The following is a 20,659-nucleotide window of genomic DNA, read 5'->3' as shown; positions in this document are numbered from 1 at the left end:
ATTTGGTGAGAATCACAACATGGGGTACAACATCTATTCTAGGTCTTAAAAGGGGCAGTAGCCTACATTGGGTGTACAATTTTCAATTACAGGCTTATTTAATCTGTAGTTACTCTTCAGCTATTTATTTTGTTACCAATGATATTTACATGTTAATTAGTATCTTCTGATTACAATTATCATGTCTCATCTTTTAGCTAAATGCAATTTATTAGCTTCCAAAATATAAGTAGGTATATCTAGCTTCTCGATAACACGTTCTGATGGAATGGCTTGTCCTGAGCTTTGTAAAAAAAGAACTGTGTGCATTGAGTGAATGTTGGAAATAGACATTGGTTACTTTCTAAACATAGCAATGTGAACTCAAAGAGGAAGATGACCACAAAATAGGCGATGTGAAGTGAACTGGCAAAAGAGTCGAGTCCTCATTCAAAGGCAAGTGCAATGTGAATACAAAGAAAAATGTGTTATTTCACTTTATTCAAGAGGACTGAGATCGGTTCTTTTTAAGAGGACTATATGTGAAAGCACCCTTAATTGTTCAAACGCATGGCCGCTTTCGCACACCATATTGCTTTAGAATATTCACACATGCCTTACTCTGTCATTCCCAAACATTCTATGAAAGTATGAAAAAGACTATATTTAACTGTTCACTTCTCAGACAATTCCTAGTGGTGTATATGAACAGATTTGAATAAGAGTTCATGTTGCTAAAATGCTGTCAGTTCCACTTTAAAAGCCCAGTGCAGTCAAAACTATGGTTTCCTATGTTTTGTACCATATTGTACAGCCGATGAAACTGTTACTGTAAAAGTCAATATTATTTCCTTATCAAAATCAAATCACATTTGATTTATCACATGCACAAAATACAACTGGTGTAGAATACAGTGAAATGCTTGCTTACAAACAATTCCCAAAAATGCAGTTTAAAAAAATTAACTATTAAATAGTAACTAACATATATGGAATCATGTAGTAACCAAAAAGGTGTTTAACAAATTTGAGATTCCTCAAGGTAGCCACACTTTGCATTGATGACAGCTTGCACACTCTTGGAATTCTCTCAACCAGCTTCATGAAGTAGTCACCTGGAATGAATTTCAATTAACAGGTGTGCCTTGTTAATGTCACATGGGATGACGCTGGCGAGACGAAGCAGGTACGGGAAGTCAAACATTTAATAAGGAACGGACATGGAACGAGACAGGAACAGCGTCAGCATATGAGTAAACACAGACAAAAAACAATCAATGCAGAATTGCGGAACAGAGCTGGGGAACTGACAATTATAGGGGATGTAATAATAGGTGAGGAGTAAGTCCAGGTGAGTCCAATATCGCTGATGCGCGTGATGAGGGAAGGCAGGTGTGCGTAATGGATGATAGGAATGCGTGATGCAGGCCAGCCTGGCGCCCTCAAGCGCCAGGCGGGAGCAGACGTGGCGGTAGCAGACGTGACAGTGAAAAGTGAATGTGGAATTTCTTTCCTGCTTAATGCGTTTGAGCCAATGAGTTGTGTTGTGACAAGGTAGGGGTGGTATACAGAAGATTGCCCTATTTGGTAAAATACCGAGTCCATATTATGGCAAAAACAGCTCAAATGAGAATAAAGAAACAACAGTCCATCATTACTTTAAGACATGAAGGTCAGTCAATGCAGAAAATTTCAAGACCTTTAAAAGTTTCTTCAAGTGCTGTCACAAAAACCATCAAGCGATATTATGAAACTGGCTATCATATGAGGACCGCCACAGCAAAGGAAGATCCAGAGCTCCCTCTGCTGCAGAGGATAAGGTAATTAGAGTTAACTGCACCTCAGATTGCAGCCCAAATAAATGCTTGACAGCGTTGAATTGACATCTCAATATCATCTGACCAGAGGACGCTGCGTGAATCAGGCCATCGTGGTCAAATTGCTGCAAAGAAACCACTACTAATGGACACCAATAAGAAAAATAGACTTGCTTGGGCCAAGAAACATAAGCAATGTACATTAGAAATTTGAGATTTTTGGTTCCAACTGCTGTGTCTTTGTGAGACGCAGAGTGGGTGAACGGATGATCACCGTGTGTGGTTCCCACCATGAAGCATGGAGGAGGTGGTGTGATGGTGTGGGGGTGCTTTGCTGGTAACACTGTCTGTGATTTATTTAGAATTCAAGGCACACTTAACCAGCAAAGCTATCATAGCATTCTGCAGCGATACGCCATCCCATCTGGTTTGTGCTTAATGGGACTACCATTTGTTTTGTTTTTCAACAGGACAATGACCCAAAACACACCTCCAAGCTGTGTAAGGGCTATTTGACCAAGAAGGAGAGCGATGGAGTGCTGCATCAGATGACCTGGACTCCACAATCACCTGACCTCAACCCAATTGAGATGATTTGGGATGAGTTCGACCACAGAGTGAAAGGAAACCAGCCAACAAGTGCTCAGCGTATGTAGGAACTCCTTCAAGACTGTTGGAAAAGTATTCCTCATGAAGCTGGTTGAGAGAATGCCAAGAGTGTGCAAAGCTGTCATCGAGGTGAAGGGTGGCTACTTTGACTAAGCTAAAAAATATTTTTATTTGCATAATACTTTTTTTACTACATGATTCCATATGTGTTGTTTCATAGTTTTGATGTATGTAGAATAATAGTGAAGACAAAATTGCTCTTTGCTAAGAAGCTATTTCTGTTTCTTTCATTAAAAGCAAATCACAGTAAGATACTTAGTTGTTACCCAGAAATGATTTGATATGGAGATTAAAAACGGCTGCATTAGACAGTTAAGTGCAGGCTGAATTTACCTACAGTATATATCTTTCTGTTCAATGTAAACAAGTCAGTGATTGAGTGTGTAGTCTTTCAACAGCCGCAGCGTCTACATAGAAAGAGAGCCATATGGGTCAGGTTGGTACAGGTTATCAGTAAGTTGTACAGTCTTTCTACAGTGTGTAGTGTTCTACCTCCGAATCCCATCCCCTCCCTCCAAAGCTCTACCCTGCTGATGCATTCACACCTGAAGGGATCCCATAGGACAACTTGTAAACAAAACACAAGCTGTAAACACAAGCTGGAAGGATCTTGTGGAAGAGGCTAGGGGCTGTTCAGGCTTGGGGCTGTTTTGTCTTGGAGAAGGTTAATGTGAAGGTGGTGCCATGTGTGAGTTCATTGATGGACAAATGAGAACTGCAGGCCCTACCAGTGGAAACACTGCCCTTATGTGGCAGACCAGGGGAACCGTCCAATGCCTCAGTTCAGCTGCTCAGACAAGGAAGCCATACACTACAAATACATGTAGGCTACAATACAGTACATACAAATGATTTATAACTGAAATGTCTGATTAAAGTTACACATTGGGCCTTTCTGTACCTCTATGTGCGTCTCTCTCTGAGTGCTCACTGCACACATGAGTGGATTTTGCTTCTTGCTCCTAAGAAACTTTGCAGTATTTTGTTAATTTTTGTCCGTTATTTCTTACATTATTAGCCCAGGAAATGTTCCTTAATTCCATTATTTTACTTTTAGGTTATGTGTAAACTGTTGTGAATTGTTAGATATTACTGCACTGTTGGAGCTAGAAAAAAAAGTATTTCGCTACACCCGCAATAACATCTGCTTAATTATCATGTGTATGTGACAAATAACATCTGAGACTGTGACAGAGGGAGCAGACACTAGGCATGGCTAAGTGGGCACCTTCCACCACAACGGGTGGTGAGACAGAGAGAGGGACAGAGGGAGCAGACACTAGGCATGGCTAAGTGGGCACCTTCCACCACAACAGGTGGTGAGACAGAGAGAGGGACAGAGGGAGCAGACACTAGGCATGGCTAAGTGGGCACCTTCCACCACAACGGGTGGTGAGACAGAGAGAGGGACAGAGGGAGCAGACACTAGGCATGGCTAAGTGGGCACCTTCCACCACAACGGGTGGTGAGACAGAGAGAGGGACAGAGGGAGCAGACACTAGGCATGGCTAAGTGGGTACCTTCCACCACAACGGGTGGTGAGACAGAGAGAGGGACAGAGGGAGCAGACACTAGGCATGGCTAAGTGGGCACCTTCCACCACAACGGGTGGTGAGACAGAGAGAGGGACAGAGGGAGCAGACACTAGGCATGGCTAAGTGGGCACCTTCCACCACAACGGGTGGTGAGACAGAGAGAGGGACAGAGGGAGCAGACACTAGGCATGGCTAAGTGGGCACCTTCCACCACAACGGGTGGTGAGACAGAGAGAGGGACAGAGGGAGCAGACACTAGGCATGGCTAAGTGGGTACCTTCCACCACAACGGGTGGTGAGACAGAGAGAGGGACAGAGGGAGCAGACACTAGGCATGGCTAAGTGGGCACCTTCCACCACAACGGGTGGTGAGACAGAGAGAGGGACAGAGGGAGCAGACACTAGGCATGGCTAAGTGGGCACCTTCCACCACAACGGGTGGTGAGACAGAGAGAGGGACAGAGGGAGCAGACACTAGGCATGGCTAAGTGGGCACCTTCCACCACAACGGGTGGTGAGACAGAGAGAGGGACAGAGGGAGCAGACACTAGGCATGGCTAAGTGGGCACCTTCCACCACAACGGGTGGTGAGACAGAGAGAGGGACAGAGGGAGCAGACACTAGGCATGGCTAAGTGGGTACCTTCCACCACAACGGGTGGTGAGACAGACAGAGAGAGGGACAGAGGGAGCAGACACTAGGCATGGCTAAGTGGGCACCTTCCACCACAACGGGTGGTGAGACAGAGAGAGGGACAGAGGGAGCAGACACTAGGCATGGCTAAGTGGGCACCTTCCACCACAACGGGTGGTGAGACAGAGAGAGGGACAGAGGGAGCAGACACTAGGCATGGCTAAGTGGGCACCTTCCACCACAACGGGTGGTGAGACAGAGAGAGGGACAGAGGGAGCAGACACTAGGCATGGCTAAGTGGGCACCTTCCACCACAACGGGTGGTGAGACAGAGAGAGGGACAGAGGGAGCAGACACTAGGCATGGCTAAGTGGGCACCTTCCACCACAACGGGTGGTGAGACAGAGAGAGGGACAGAGGGAGCAGACACTAGGCATGGCTAAGTGGGCACCTTCCACCACAACGGGTGGTGAGACAGAGAGAGGGACAGAGGGAGCAGACACTAGGCATGGCTAAGTGGGTACCTTCCACCACAACGGGTGGTGAGACAGAGAGAGGGACAGAGGGAGCAGACACTAGGCATGGCTAAGTGGGCACCTTCCACCACAACGGGTGGTGAGACAGAGAGAGGGACAGAGGGAGCAGACACTAGGCATGGCTAAGTGGGCACCTTCCACCACAACGGGTGGTGAGACAGAGAGAGGGACAGAGGGAGCAGACACTAGGCATGGCTAAGTGGGCACCTTTCCACCACAACGGGTGGTGAGACAGAGAGAGGGACAGAGGGAGCAGACACTAGGCATGGCTAAGTGGGCACCTTCCACCACAACGGGTGGTGAGACAGAGAGAGGGACAGAGGGAGCAGACACTAGGCATGGCTAAGTGGGCACCTTCCACCACAACGGGTGGTGAGACAGAGAGAGGGACAGAGGGAGCAGACACTAGGCATGGCTAAGTGGGCACCTTCCACCACAACGGGTGGTGAGACAGAGAGAAGGACAGAGGGAGCAGACACTAGGCATGGCTAAGTGGGCACCTTCCACCACAACGGGTGGTGAGACAGAGAGAGGGACAGAGGGAGCAGACACTAGGCATGGCTAAGTGGGCACCTTCCACCACAACGGGTGGTGAGACAGAGAGAGGGACAGAGGGAAGGAGAGAAAAGGGGAGCTTTGGAAAGTGAGAGAAACATGGAGAAGGGAAAGAGAATGAGAGACCATGTCATGGAGAGTGTGTTAGGGAGAGGGAGAAGGTGTGCAAGTGTTAGCTATGATGAGAGTGAGAGAACGATGTGAGCCTCTTGATAAGATTACCAACATTCCTGCATCTTCTCTCTCTGTGTGTTTTGTTCCTTATGTGGAGATAGAAAGTTGATATAATGCCTTGGACGAAGCGGTGGATGTACTGTAACCCTGGTGTCTGTCTGACGCGGTTTGTTAGGCTGGTCTCAAAAGTGATTCTCTCCCTCCCTCTTTCTCCACAGCAAATCCAGTTTGCTGATCAGAGGCAGGATTTTAACCAACGTCTTAGTAAGACCGGTCGTCGCTCCCGTTCTTTCTCCCAGTCCTCCACAGATAACTACAACTCAGGTACGCACACACACCTGCTTTGTCGGCACGGTGTGTTTTGTGTCTAATTGTATAGCTGCCCATGTCTGGCTGTTGTCCCAGCGGGTTGTTACAGTCAGATACGTTTTGAGTCTTTCTCCCTCAGCCAAACTTTCATTGAGAGAAAGTCTTCAGAGGAATTACCTCTTTAATTTACTCCTTATCTGTCTAGTTAGCTGTTCTCAGACAAAGAAGGAGCAGTAATCCCAACTGTACATAGCACGTACTTAAACCTCAAACACAACGAGGCTGATTCATAATATTGTAGCTGTTTCCAGATTTACAATCCATTAGAAGGTATAAATAACGGTTTATTTTGCTTCTCTACTTTTGCTGATAACAGTTGTAACCTGTTGCCATTTGACTATTGGTCCAATGGGAGATTTCAGTTAACCCTAGATGGTTTATCCAGCTCATACTGTTTAATTGTGTCTGGTGTTACTCTGTTAACCCCTCACACCGTTAGCTGTGTCGTACACAGACAGTTCAGAGGATGCGACGTCTCCTAGAATCAGGCAGCAGAGGAGCTCTAAGGGACATCAAGACTTCTGCATCATGAACATCAGACAGGCCGGCCTCGGACGCAGGGAGATAACGATCGCTGAGCAAGGTGAGAGGGAATGGAAGAGGTGTGTAATGCTCTTAGGAAAAATGGTTTCAAAAGGGGTTCTTCAGCTGTCCCCATAGGAGAAACCTTTTTTGTTCCAGGTAGAACTCTTTTAGGTTCCATGTAAAACCCTCTGTGGAAAGGTTTCTACCAAAAGGGATCTACCTGGAACCAAAAAGGGTTCTTCAAAGGGGACAGCACCTTTTCTTTTTCAAAGAGTGTGTGTTAAAGAGTAAGGTAAGAGAGAGGGAGGAACATGACTCAAGGTGTGTCAAGTTCTCTCCCCTTTCATTCCTTCTCCCTCATCTCTCTGTGTAGAGATGCCAGCTCTGATGTCCCTGAGAAAGAGAGCAGAGGGAGAGAAGCCACTGGCTGGAGCTAAAGTAGTGGGCTGCACTCACATCACCGCTCACACAGCCGTGAGTATGCATGCACACACACACGCACACAAACAGACACTGAATCACTGAAATTGGACTGTGTGTATTTGCGTGTGACCGCGTGCACATATGTGTTCCTGTAGGTGTTGATGGAGACTCTGTCTGCGTTGGGGGCTCAGTGTCGCTGGGCAGCCTGTAACATCTACTCCACCCAGAACGCTGCAGCTGCAGCTCTGGCTGAGGAAGGTGAGACACACACAGTATTACTCTTGCTCTCTCCGCTGTCACTTTTTCTCACCACTGTCTTCTCAGCTGTCTCTTGACTTTTTACCCCCCACAAGTCACTCCTTTTTCCCCTCATCTCTCAAACTCAGTAATCTACAGAAATACAATAAACTCTCCTTTGCCCTCTCCCCTATTCTGTCTCTCTCTCTCAGGCTTCCCTGTGTTTGCGTGGAAGGGGGAGTCGGAGGATGACTTCTGGTGGTGTATTGACCACTGTGTCAGCCTGGAGGCCTGGCAGCCCAATATGGTACAGTATAGGCCTAGCTCTCACATTAGACAGCTATGATCCAGTTTAATCCAGTCATGGATGGATTCTCTGCATTTCTCAGATCCTGGATGATGGGGGAGACCTGACCCACTGGATCGATAAGAAATACCCCAGCATGTTCAAGATGATCAAGGGCATCGTGGAGGAGAGCGTCACAGGCGTTCACAGGTGGGATTGGAGTACCCATGCCTCTGATTGTTTTAGACAGATTAGAAGACGTGCCTATCTAAAACAATGGATTTTTCAGGTATGATAAGCCTATTGTTTGACTTAGTCATTACAACTTGTGTGAGTCACCTGTGTAAATAAGGACAGCTCATGCCACATACATTTAATGAAAGAAGCTAACACTTGTGACATAATTAGACTTCTACACTGTGTCTGTGCCCCAATTGACACCATATTCCCTATATAGCGCACTAGTTTTGAGTCCAAAAAAACAATATTTTCCAGAATATTCCAAACTTTCATACTTTTGTTTTCTATTCATTTTCCATAAAACTTCCTCAACTGAAGAGACAAAATATGTACACTAGAGCTGCAGTTACACAACCTGACTACAGAAACCCTCAAAAGGAAACCTGTCAAAAAACAAAACCATCACACAATTTCTTCCTGACTAAAGTCTCTGACTTGACCAAACCAAGGGACAATAACCCGTCTGGTTCTAAACTGAGACCAACTCCATTCACTCAGCCCATGGACACAAGCAACAAGCTCCATCTGATATGTAACCAGCTATAAGAGACTTGAAGCAACCACCACTAGAGACAAGTAAACATCAACCACAACTTCAGCCAACTCACTAGGAACACCATCATGTTCCCAATCACCTCTTTTCTCCAGCTCTAAGCACTCACTGGAGGGGAACTGTTAGCCAGATCCTCCTCAATTAAGGTGGAGGAAAGTAACAGGAGACACACTTGGCCTACATGATGCCAGAACTAACCTCTCAACAACAGAAAGTCAAAACATGGGTGGATCTGGCTTTTCCACAACTAATTTCTTCAAGCTCCTGATTCTCGTCACAAAACCCAGCAGTCTCACCCAGCAAAACCCAGACCGGCTCTTCCAGCAGATCCTCACTAACATCACCTTGTGACTGGGAAGAATCTCCTCCCTCCCACAACTTATTAAGCAGAGGGAACACCCCCCCCCCTATCCACATCGATGGAGCAGTAGTGGAGAGGGTAGCAAGTTTTAAGTTCCTCGGCATACACATCACAGACAAACTGAATTGGTCCACTCACACAGACAGCATCGTGAAGAAGGCGCAGCAGCGCCTCTTCAACCTCAGGAGGCTGAAGATATTCGGCTTGTCACCAAAAGCACTCACAAACTTCTACAGATGCACAATCGAGAGCATCCTGTCGGGCTGTATCACCGCCTGGTACGGCAACTGCTCCGCCCACAACCGTAAGGCTCTCCAGAGGGTAGTGAGGTCTGCACAACGCATCACCGGGGGCAAACTACCTGCCCTCCAGGACACCTACACCACCCGATGTTACAGGAAGGCCATAAAGATCATCAAGGACAACAACCACCCGAGCCACTGCCTGTTCACCCCGCTAACATCCAGAAGGCGAGGTCAGTACAGGTGCATCAAAGCTGGGACCGAGAGACTGAAAAACAGCTTCTATCTCAAGGCCATCAGACTGTTAAACAGCCACCACTAACATTGAGTGGCTGCTGCCAACACACTGACACTGACTCAACTCCAGCCACTTTAATAATGGGAATTGATGGGAAATTATGTAAAATATATCACTAGCCACTTTAAACAATGCTACCTTATATAATGTTACATACCCTACATTATTCATCTCATATGCATGCGTATATACTGTACTCTATATCATCTACTGCATCCTTATGTAATACATGTATCACTAGCCACTTTAACTATGCCACTTTGTTTACATACTCATCTCATATGTATATACTGTACTCGATACCATCTACTGTATCTTGCCTATGCTGCTCTGTACCATCACTCATTCATATATCTTTATGTACATATTCTTTATCCCCTTACACTGTGTATAAGACAGTAGTTTTGGAATTGTTAGTTAGATTACATGTTGGTTATTACTGCATTGTCGGAACTAGAAGCACAAGCATTTCGCTACACTCGCATTAACATCTGCTAACCATGTGTATGTGACAAATACAATTTGATTTGATTTGATTTGATAATAAACGTGTCAGCTAAATCAACACCTGACACCCTAACAACCGCATGATCAGCCTGCGGAGGAACCACAATCTCAAGTATTTTGGCAAAGATTATGTCAGCTAAAGGAACAAAAGAATCACTAACAACCTCTGTATCTAACTTGCTCATTGTCACTATCTAACAAAGAATGTCTCCCCTAAATTGATACATGAATCAACCTCATCCTCAACCTGCAGAAGGTACACAACATCACATATCTCTGCCCAGAAGGTCTCAGCTAGAGACATACAAGAATCACCTTTCTCACTAGGCAGTCTGGTCTCAGACTAGACGTAGCATAGTAAATTAGTATGATATTTTACTCTTGATAGTGATTACATAAGACAGAAGGTTAACAAAGTATGATGCATTGGTGGGCGTATAACATGAGCATTTAGAAAAGTTGCATGTTCGAATCTCATCACGGGCAACTTTACAATTACTTACTACTGCCTAGCTACTTTGCCTCTACTTAGCATGTTAGCTAACCCTTCCCCTAACCATAACCCTTTAACCTAACCCCTAACCTTAACCCCTAGCTAGCCTCTTCCGGCGCCGACAGAGATGGCCGACTCGCTTCGCGTTCCTAGGAAACTATGCAGTTTTTTTTAGTTTTTTTACGTGTTATTTCTTACATTGGTACCCCAGGTCATCTTAGGTTTCATTACATACAGTCGAGAATAACTACTGAACATAAGAGCAGCGTCAACTCACCATCAGTACGACCAAGAATATGACTTTCGCGAAGCGGATCCTGTGTTCTGCCTTTCACCCAGGACAACGGAATGGATCCCAGCCGGCGACCCCAAAAAACGACTTCGTAAAAGGGGAAAACTAAGCGGTCTTCTGGTCAGACTCCGGAGACGGGCACATCGTGCACCACTCCCTAGCATTCTCCTCACCAATGTCCAGTCTCTTGACAACAAGGTTGATGAAAACCCGAGCAAGGGTAGCATTCCAGAGGGACATCAGAGACTAACGTTCTTTGCTTCACGGAAACATGGCTCACTGGAGAGACGCTATCGGAGTCGGTGCAGCCAGCTGGTTTCTCCACGCATCGCGCCGACAGAAACAAACATCTTTCTGGTGAGAAGAGGGGCGGGGGCGTATGCTTCATGGTTAACGTGACGTGGTGTTGCCACAACAACATACAGGAACTCAAGTCCTTCTGTTCACCTGATTTAGAATTCCTCACAATCAAATGTCGACCGCATTATCTACCAAGGGAATTCTCTTCGATTATAATCACAGCCGTATATATTCCCCCCCAAGCAGACACATCGATGGCTCTGAACAAACTTTACTTGACTCTTTGCAAACTGGAATCCATATAACCGGAGGCTGCATTCATTGTAGCTGGGGATTTTAACAAGGCTAATCTGAAAACAAGACTCCCTAAATTTTATCAGCATATCGATTGCGCAACCAGGGCTGAAAAAACCTTGGATCATTGCTATTCCAACTTCCGCGACGCATATAAGGCCCTGCCCCGCTCTCCTTTCGGAAAAGCTGACCACGACTCCATTTTGTTGATCCCTGCCTACAGACAGAAACTAAAACAAGAAGCTCCCGCGCTGAGGTCTGTTCAACGCTGGTCCGACCAATCTGATTCCACACTCCAAGACTGCTTCCATCACGTGGACTGGGATATGTTCCGTATTGCGTCAGACAACAACATTGACGAATACGCTGATTCGGTGAGCGAGTTCATTAGAACGTGCATTGAATATGTCGTTCCCATAGCAACGATTAAAACATTCCCAAACCAGAAACCGTGGATTGATGGCAGCATTCGCGTGAAACTGAAAGCGTGACCCACTGCTTTTAATCAGGGCAAGGTGACTGGAAACATGACCGAATACAAACAGTGTAACTATTCCCTCCGCAAGGCAATCAAACAAGCTAAGCGTCAGTATAGAGACAAAGTAGAATCTCAATTCAACGGCTCAGACACAAGAGGTATGTGGCAGGGTCTACAGTCAATCACGGATTACAAAAAGAAAACCAGCCCCGTCACGGACCAGGGGGTCTTGCTCCCAGGCAGACTAAATAACTTTTTTGCCCGCTTTGAGGACAATACAGTGCCACTGACACGGCCCGCAACTAAAACATGCGGACTCTCCTTCACTGCAGCCAACGTGAGGAAAACATTTAAACGTGTCAACCCTCGCAAGGCTGCAGGCCCAGACGGCATCCCCAGCCGCGCCCTCAGAGCATGCACAGACCAGCTGGCTGGTGTGTTTACGGACATATTCAATCAATCCCTATCCCAGTCTGTTGTTCCCACATGCTTCAAGAGGGCCACCATTGTTCCTGTTCCCAAGAAAGCTAAGGTAACTGAGCTAAACGACTACCGCCCCGTAGCACTCACTTCCGTCATCATGAAGTGCTTTGAGAGACTAGTCAAGGACCATATCACCTCCACCCTACCTGACACCCTAGACCCACTCCAATTTGCTTACCGCCCAAATAGGTCCACAGACGATGCAATCTCAACCACACTGCACACTGCCCTAACCCATCTGGACAAGAGGAATACCTATGTGAGAATGCTGTTCATCGACTACAGCTCGGCATTTAACACCATAGTGGCCTCCAAGCTCGTCATCAAGCTCGAGACCCTGGGTCTCGACCCCGCCCTGTGCAACTGGGTACTGGACTTCCTGACGGGCCGCCCCCAGGTGGTGAAGGTAGGCAACAACATCTCCACCCCGCTGATCCTCAACACTGGGGCCCCACAAGGGTGCGTTCTGAGCCCTCTCCTGTACTCCCTGTTCACCCAAGACTGCGTGGCCACGCACGCCTCCAACTCAATCATCAAGTTTGCGGATGACACAACAGTGGTAGGCTTGATTACCAACAACGACGAGACGGCCTACAGGGACGAGGTGAGGGCCCTCGGAGTGTGGTGTCAGGAAAATAACCTCACACTCAACAAAACTAAGGAGATGATTGTGGACTTCAGGAAACAGCAGAGGGAACACCCCCCTATCCACATCGATGGAACAGTAGTGGAGAGGGTAGTAAGTTTTAAGTTCCTCGGCGTACACATCACAGACAAACTGAATTGGTCCACCCACACAGACAGCATCGTGAAGAAGGCGCAGCAGCGCCTCTTCAACCTCAGGAGGCTGAAGAAATTCGGCTTGTCACCAAAAGCACTCACAAACTTCTACAGATGCACAATCGAGAGCATCCTGACGGGCTGTATCACCGCCTGGTACGGCAACTGCTCCGCCCACAACCGTAAGGCTCTCCAGAGGGTAGTGAGGTCTGCACAACGCATCACCGGGGGCAAACTACCTGCCCTCCAGGACACCTACACCACCCGATGTCACAGGAAGGCCATAAAGATCATCAAGGACAACAACCACCCGAGCCACTGCCTGTTCACCCCGCTATCATCCAGAAGGCGAGGTCAGTACAGGTGCATCAAAGCTGGGACCGAGAGACTGAAAAACAGCTTCTATCTCAAGGCCAACAGACTGTTAAACAGCCACCACTAACATTGAGTGGCTGCTGCCAACACACTGACTCAACTCCAGCCACTTTAATAATGGGAATTGATGGGAAATGATGTCAAATATATCACTAGCCACTTTAAACAATGCTACCTAATATAATGTTTACATAACCTACATTATTCATCTCATATGTATACGTATATACTGTACTCTATATCATCTACTGCATCCTTATGTAATACATGTATCACTAGCCACTTTAACTATGCCACTTTGTTTACATACTCATCTCATATGTATATACTGCACTCAATACCATCTACTGTATCTTGCCTATGCCGCTCTGTACCATCACTCATTCATATATCTTTATGTACATATTCTTTATCCACTTACACTTGTGTCTATAAGGTAGTAGTTTTGGAATTGTTAGCTAGATTACTTGTTGGTTATTACTGCATTGTCGGAACTAGAAGCACAAGCATTTCGCTACACTCGCATTAACATCTGCTAACCATGTGTATGTGACAAATAAAATTTGATTTGATCAGTGTTAGCCACCTAGCCAACCAGCTAACATTAGCCACAACAAAGTAAAATTTGTAACATATATGTTTAGCAAATTCTATTGTACAAATTGCAATTCGTAACATATTGTACATCTTTAAATTCTTAACAAATCATACAAATTGTAATATGAAATAGTTGATGCATAGCCACAAATGAATACATGCCATACAAAACACAACATATCATACTAAAATGTTACATCTACCCCTGAGTCCAGGTTGCACTAGGGAGAACTATATTCTTGGAACCAGTCTAGTTTGGCAAAGAATGTTTCCTCCAAGTCCCCACACAAATCATCATCTTCCCTATCTGGTTTGTCATCAGCACTCTGATGAACCGTAGTGACTTCAAACTGGGGATACCACAAAACTCCTTGAGAAATTCCACCCCCTGAGACTTTTCACTGGGGTTAAAAAAATTAAAAATACATTTGAAAAGAATCACTGGTGGAAACTGGTTTAGTGACAAGACTGACTGGAAACAAACTTTCTCCCCTCTATGCAGCCCTTCATTAAACTGCTTTTTCAAGAGTGCTATTTCCTGTTCTAGGCTCACCAGTCTTCTTCCTCCTGACTGCTATCCACCAGAACCAACGGCAAGAACTCACTCCACTTCTCCAATAACAGCACTGCAACCTCTAACTTGCTCAACAAATCTGCTATTGTTAGCTTGAGCAAACCCCAACTATCATCTACCTCAGCACAAAACACTGCTGGCTCAAACACCCCCAAAGTCAAAATCCATACATTAACAAATACAGATACAAATACAGATAACCACTCCTACTAGGCAAAAACCCAAACCACAAGCAAAACACTTAATCAGCCTTATAGTAGTTAACAGCTACCAACTGCAAAATATTGATTACCTTTGTGGGTGCAGCCACACCAAACATTTCTGTTGACCAAAGCCATCAGCTATTTCACTAGCCAGGAAACTGAAACTCACACTAACACTGCTACAAACCTCTCCTAGCATGCTAGCATGACACAATCCTGACAAAAACACCTGCTACAAATTTTCTTAACAAATGCACACCACCAAATCCTACCGGTTCACAACCACCTGGACGACAACCACCAACGCGAACATGTGTTTAAAAGAATTATAACTCTTTGTCTATGGGTTTTGGCCTAGTTAAATGGTCTGTAACCTGAATGAATGTGTGCATCTATGTGAGAAATCAGCATATGTGCCTAGGTGTTAAGTGTGCATGTGCCAAAGGAGACAGCATCCTTACCTTGGTCAAGGGCCAACTGTCACTCTTGAGCTCTCGATCGGCCAGACACTGATTGACCATCTTAATGGGCAGCACCTGTCTCCTTAGAAACCAGTCTCAGCAGCTGGACAAGGTTGCTGCTGCCCCCTGGGGAATGGAGTGTGGAAGTGTTAGAGAGCTGTAGTGTGCTGTCTTCACTACTTTACCTAATCCATAACAATAGGTAATAGGTTGCTATTTGAGATGCAGCCTATGCGTTGTGCTAAGGTAGCAGTGTTTCCCTTCTTCCCAAGGCTGTACCAGCTGTCCAAGGCAGGGAGGCTGTGTGTTCCTGCTATGAACGTCAATGACTCAGTCACCAAACAGATGTTTGACAACCTCTACTGCTGCAGGGAGTCCATACTGGATGGGTACGTATACTAAAACACACAGATGCAGAAATAACATGAGTGTGTGTTTGTGTGTCCTTTGACTTTTCCCCTCCCATCTCCCCCTAGGTTGAAACGGTTGACAGATGTGATGTTTGGGGGAAAGCAGGTTGTGGTGTGTGGTTATGGAGAGGTCAGTATTTTATTAGCACCTATTAAACACAGAGGTCTAAATTGTTCTCTCTATGTACTGTATGTGTTTACTCCATTTGTGTGTATGAATGTTTGTCTTTCTACCCTCTCCTCCCACCTCTCCCTTGGCCAGGTTGGTAAAGGTTGCTCTGCCGCTCTGAAGGCCATGGGCTCAATAGTGTACATCACAGAGGTCGATCCCATATGTGCCCTGCAGGCCTGGTATGACGAGAGAAAGAGAGAGAGAGAGAGAGAGAGAGAGAGAGAGAGAGAGAGGAAAAAGGGTTAAGACATGGAGGTGGTAGAAGCAAGTGTTGAACTATTTGTGTTTTTGTCTCTCCCTGTTCCAGCATGGACTGCTTCAGACTGGTCAAGCTCAATGACGTCATCCGACAGGTGGACATGGTCATCACCTGCACGGGTAAGACATGTCCTCACCCACAGAGGTAATGTGAATGGTCTAGTAACGAGAGGCGCTTAACTCTCACACGAACTATAGCTCACAAAAGTTACACATGGAAGTATTGTAGAGGACATTTTTTGCCTGAAACATGTACTCTCCAGTAGGAGTGTTTTTCATGTTACCAACCCTTTCAGTGTGCTGTAATGAGACCGGCTAACCCTAACCTTAGTGTCATGTCCACATCACGGTTTAGCCCTAACACTAGCCTCAACCACAACCCTAACCTTAAAGCTGATAATAAACTATACATTTATTTGAAGCAATAGTTGCTACAACATTTTTCCATAAAACATTTGCATATTTTTATAATCAGGAGAATTTTGATCAGCAGCCCCACCAGTGGACAATTTTTAGAAATCCTCCAATCAGAGTGTATATTTTGTTCTTTTAAAAAATATATATTTTTACCTTTATTTAACTAGGCAAGTCAGTTAAGTACAAATTCTTATTTTCAATGATGGCCTAGGAACGGTGGGTTACCTGCCTGTTCAGGAGCAGAATGACAGATTTGTACTTTGTCAGCTCGGGGATTCGAACTTGCAACCTTTAAATTACTAGCCCATCTGTCTAGCCACTAGGCTACCCTGCCGTCATGTGATCAGTCTGCGTTCTAAAACATTTTGGAAACATGGTGGCCGTTTTTGAGCCCAAGTGTTTGAAAATAAACTCACATTTACAGTGAAATATTGGTCTTTCACCCATCAAATGTTTCCTCACCACAATATTTGATCATGACATGTTACTACATACATACTGTGTTCAGTTTGTCAAGTTTAACTGACGACAGTATCCATGCTGGGGCGTACTAATGGATTAGCATGCTAATCAAAGCCCATGTATATTCAATGGCCCAAATTGGTTAGATTGTTAGCAACCTGGAAGCAGGTTGAGTGGATGAACAGGGCAGAAGCAACACCTCTTTGTTGCTTGTTTGTTAGCTGATGAATTGTTATACAGCTGTGGCAGTCAACAGTCAATAACAAGCTATAGGAGATGAGTAAATGAATGGGCAAATTACGTTTCTTCATAGCTCCAATGTCTCATACCCCACTCTGTTCCCAGCAACATTGCTTGGCAATATTGCCTTAAACAATTGCCAGTGTATCCTCCGTAGCATTTTTCGCACATCATGGTCAAATCATCTATAAGTGACTTTGTTGAGCTTCACAATCAATTTGAGATACTTTCAGATGATTTGGACATGATGTGTGAAAAATACTATCATCGGACCCATGACTTGAAAGGGATTTGTGCCACCAATGCTAAAATGTTAGCATGTGGAAACGGTGCCAGGTAAACTAAACCAATTGCTATCATACAGTACATTCTCCATAGACTGCTTACAGAGTAATTAAATAAATGTGTCATTTTTTAATTTAGGTGAACTATTCCTGTTCATCCCTAACCCTAGCCTTCACCACAACCATAACCATAACCCTAACATGACCAGAACGGACACGTCGCGTACACGAAAGTCGCAAATTAAATTCTTATGGGTCCTTGTGCATTTCAGGTAAAATAACAACTCAATATTTATATCCCAGGACAAATGAGCTAGAAACAGCAAGCTAGCTAAATAGGACAAATTAACGTTAGCTAGCAAGTGCAAGCTAACTAGCTAAATACATTAAACATGCCATACATGTTTAATGATTTTCAACCTGCCCCCAAATGAATGTAATTGGTTCAGAGTTTGTTTTGATATTTTAACCTGCGTGTCGTGATCGAGTTTGGTGTGGGGGGACAAAATACATTTATGCACGATGGCGCACGATGGCGCACGCGCGCAGCCGGTTTGGGTTCCATGTAACTTCATGTCTACATTTCGGTACAACCCCAACTCTAACCCTAGCCTCAACCCCAACCACAATCCTAACCCTAGCTTCATGTCCGCATCCCGGTTCAACCCCAACTCTAACCCTAGCCTCAACCCCAACCACAATCCTAACCCTAGCTTCATGTTCGCATCCCGGTTCAACCCCAACTCTAACCCTAGCCTCAACCCCAACCACAATCCTAACCCTAGCTTCATGTCCGCATCCCGGTTCAACCCCAACTCTAACCCTCAACCCCAACCACAATCCTAACCCTAGCTTCATGTCCGCATCCCGGTTCAACCACAACTCTAACCCTAGCCTCAACCCCAACCACAATCCTAACCCTAGCTTCATGTCCGCATCCCGGTTCAACCCCAACTCTTACCCTAGCCTCAACCCCAACCATAATCCTGACCCTAGCTTCATGTCCGCATCCCGGTTCAACCCCAACCCTCAGCCTCAACCCCAACTCTTACCCTAGCCTCAACCCCAACCACAATCCTAACCCTGGCTTCAGCCCCAACACACCCCCTCCTCCTGAACCTGTCAGTCTACAGTAGGTAATGATGGGCTATGACAGGTTATGGCAGGTTATAACAGCCACAGTTTTGTCCTCAGGCAACAAGAACGTGGTGGGAAGAGATTATCTAGACAGAATGAAGAACGGCTGCATCGTCTGTAACATGGGTCACTCCAACACTGAGATAGACGTGGTGAGACGTGTGTGTGTGTGTGTGTGTGTGTGTGTGTGTGTGTGTGTGTGTGTGTGTGTGTGTGTGTGTGTGTGTGTGTGTGTGTGTGTGTGTGTGTGAGAGAGAGAGGTTGACACACTGTGTTTTTCCTCTGTCAGGCGAGTCTGCGGAGCCCAGAGTTGACCTGGGAGAGAGTGAGGTCACAGGTGGACCATGTCATCTGGCCAGATGGCAAGAGAATTATCTTACTGGCTGAGGTCAGTGCCTGTGTGTGTTAAGTGTGTGATCACTGGTGTGTGTGTGTGTTTCACAGTGTGTGTATATTCTCTCAGGGTCATCTGTTGAATCTGAGCTGCTCCACGGTACCCTCGTTCATTCTCTCCATCACCGCCACCACACAGGTCTGTCTGTCTCTCACACAGCAGGGGACATCATGGTCGCAGCAAACACACAAGCTCTACTGTGGAGGGCTACATTTATGTGCTATAAAAAGGAACTGACCTCTGTAGCCACAGTCTCTTTGTAATTGAATTATGTTCTCGGTATACTACTTCTATAACGTAACGTAATGCCCTCAGGTGCTGGCTCTGATTGAGCTGTACAATGCCCCAGAGGGACGATACAATAAAGACGTCTACCTCCTGCCAAAGAAGATGGGTGAGACACCACCTTACCTACCTACTGCTTCGTTACTCCGGTGTTGACAGGGTATAGTGTGACTGTGTTTGGGTGTGTGTGTGTGTGTGTGTGCTTGCATGTTTTCAGACGAGTTTGTGGCCGGACTCCACCTGCCAACGTTTGACGCCCACCTCACAGAGCTGACTGATGAGCAGGCCAAATACCTGGGCCTCACCAAGACTGGACCCTTCAAAACAAACTACTACAGGTGGGTGAACACACACACACACTCACATCTCAAGCATATAGTGCACATATACACACTAAAAGTAGGAATGAACATGAACAGTAATGTCATTTGGCGTTCCAGTATGTTCCTGTGGCTTACAGTGAGAGTGTTCATTGCAGGTACTAATCCATGGAAGTGAAGACCAAAGATACACCAGAGCACCCCATAGACATGTGGCTCAGAGGAAGCGAGGACCAGGGAGACCTGAATCAGATTTGTGTATGTGGGGAAACTAGCCCAGCCCAGCGCTGAGCTGTAACACCCCAACCATGACGGTCAGACTGACCTTTAACCCCTGACCCCTGCTGAGCCATCTGACCCATAGAGATAAATAGATAACTCTAGTGCCCAAAAGCCTGGGTTTGGAGGAGGTGTACGTCAACATGTAATAGAGAAACACAGATTATCTACTTTTTCATAGATTTACTTTCAGTTACAAATCTTCTCAAAGATACAGCATCTAAACAATGTTTCAACTTTCTGAATGTAAATAAAAGCAGATAAGCAATAACCAAAAGGTAAAAGATTAATAAAATGTTACATTTGACCATTTTGTCTAGTATTTTTTCAAAAACAAAGTTATGTGACCCACCCACCAGTCTCGTAAACTCCTCTCCTCAGACAGACAGCTAGTTTCTGTCTCTGTAGTTCTAACTATGCCCACCAGGTGGTGGAATGATGTCCCACACACACACACACACACAGTGGCAGATACAGTGGCAGATGGACCTGTGTGTTTGTTTTGGTCTTCCTTCCTGACCTGTGGATAATCTGTGGGGTGAGGAGGTAGACTGATTCAGTCCTTACTCACTATAAGTTCCCTTTCTAGACTGGAGAGGTGATAACAGTCAGGGCTTTTGGGTAAATGACTCCCAGTGAGGTTGCTGTTTTCTTTAGTTGCAACTCTCTCTCTCCTGGTGAGCTGGGTGTTCCTTTGACTCCCCCCATGAGATGCTCCACCAATGACTTTTT

The 20,659-nt window shown here is 45.7% G+C and overlaps 1 protein-coding gene across 1 annotated transcript in view; it reads left to right on the top strand.

The window, feature by feature from the left end:
• Nucleotides 1-20,234, top strand: part of LOC115109508 (putative adenosylhomocysteinase 3) — a 29,097-nt gene extending 8,863 nt beyond the window's left edge. The window contains exons 2-17 of the mRNA XM_029634462.1: nucleotides 6,117-6,222; nucleotides 6,722-6,850; nucleotides 7,166-7,266; nucleotides 7,371-7,473; nucleotides 7,665-7,759; nucleotides 7,842-7,948; nucleotides 15,542-15,658; nucleotides 15,746-15,809; nucleotides 15,942-16,030; nucleotides 16,159-16,229; nucleotides 18,707-18,801; nucleotides 18,939-19,037; nucleotides 19,113-19,181; nucleotides 19,359-19,437; nucleotides 19,546-19,666; nucleotides 19,807-20,234. Coding sequence (XP_029490322.1) covers nucleotides 6,117-6,222; nucleotides 6,722-6,850; nucleotides 7,166-7,266; nucleotides 7,371-7,473; nucleotides 7,665-7,759; nucleotides 7,842-7,948; nucleotides 15,542-15,658; nucleotides 15,746-15,809; nucleotides 15,942-16,030; nucleotides 16,159-16,229; nucleotides 18,707-18,801; nucleotides 18,939-19,037; nucleotides 19,113-19,181; nucleotides 19,359-19,437; nucleotides 19,546-19,666; nucleotides 19,807-19,813 — 1,452 coding nt within the window. The 3' untranslated portion in view covers nucleotides 19,814-20,234. The remainder of the gene's footprint in view (nucleotides 1-6,116; nucleotides 6,223-6,721; nucleotides 6,851-7,165; nucleotides 7,267-7,370; nucleotides 7,474-7,664; nucleotides 7,760-7,841; nucleotides 7,949-15,541; nucleotides 15,659-15,745; nucleotides 15,810-15,941; nucleotides 16,031-16,158; nucleotides 16,230-18,706; nucleotides 18,802-18,938; nucleotides 19,038-19,112; nucleotides 19,182-19,358; nucleotides 19,438-19,545; nucleotides 19,667-19,806) is intronic.
• The last annotated feature ends 425 nt before the right edge of the window (nucleotides 20,235-20,659 follow it).

The sequence above is a fragment of the Oncorhynchus nerka genome, linkage group LG25 (genome assembly GCF_034236695.1).
Source record: "Oncorhynchus nerka isolate Pitt River linkage group LG25, Oner_Uvic_2.0, whole genome shotgun sequence".
NCBI lineage: Eukaryota > Metazoa > Chordata > Actinopteri > Salmoniformes > Salmonidae > Oncorhynchus > Oncorhynchus nerka.
Note: the sequence above shows the minus strand (reverse complement) of the source record. Positions and strands in the feature narration are given on the sequence as shown.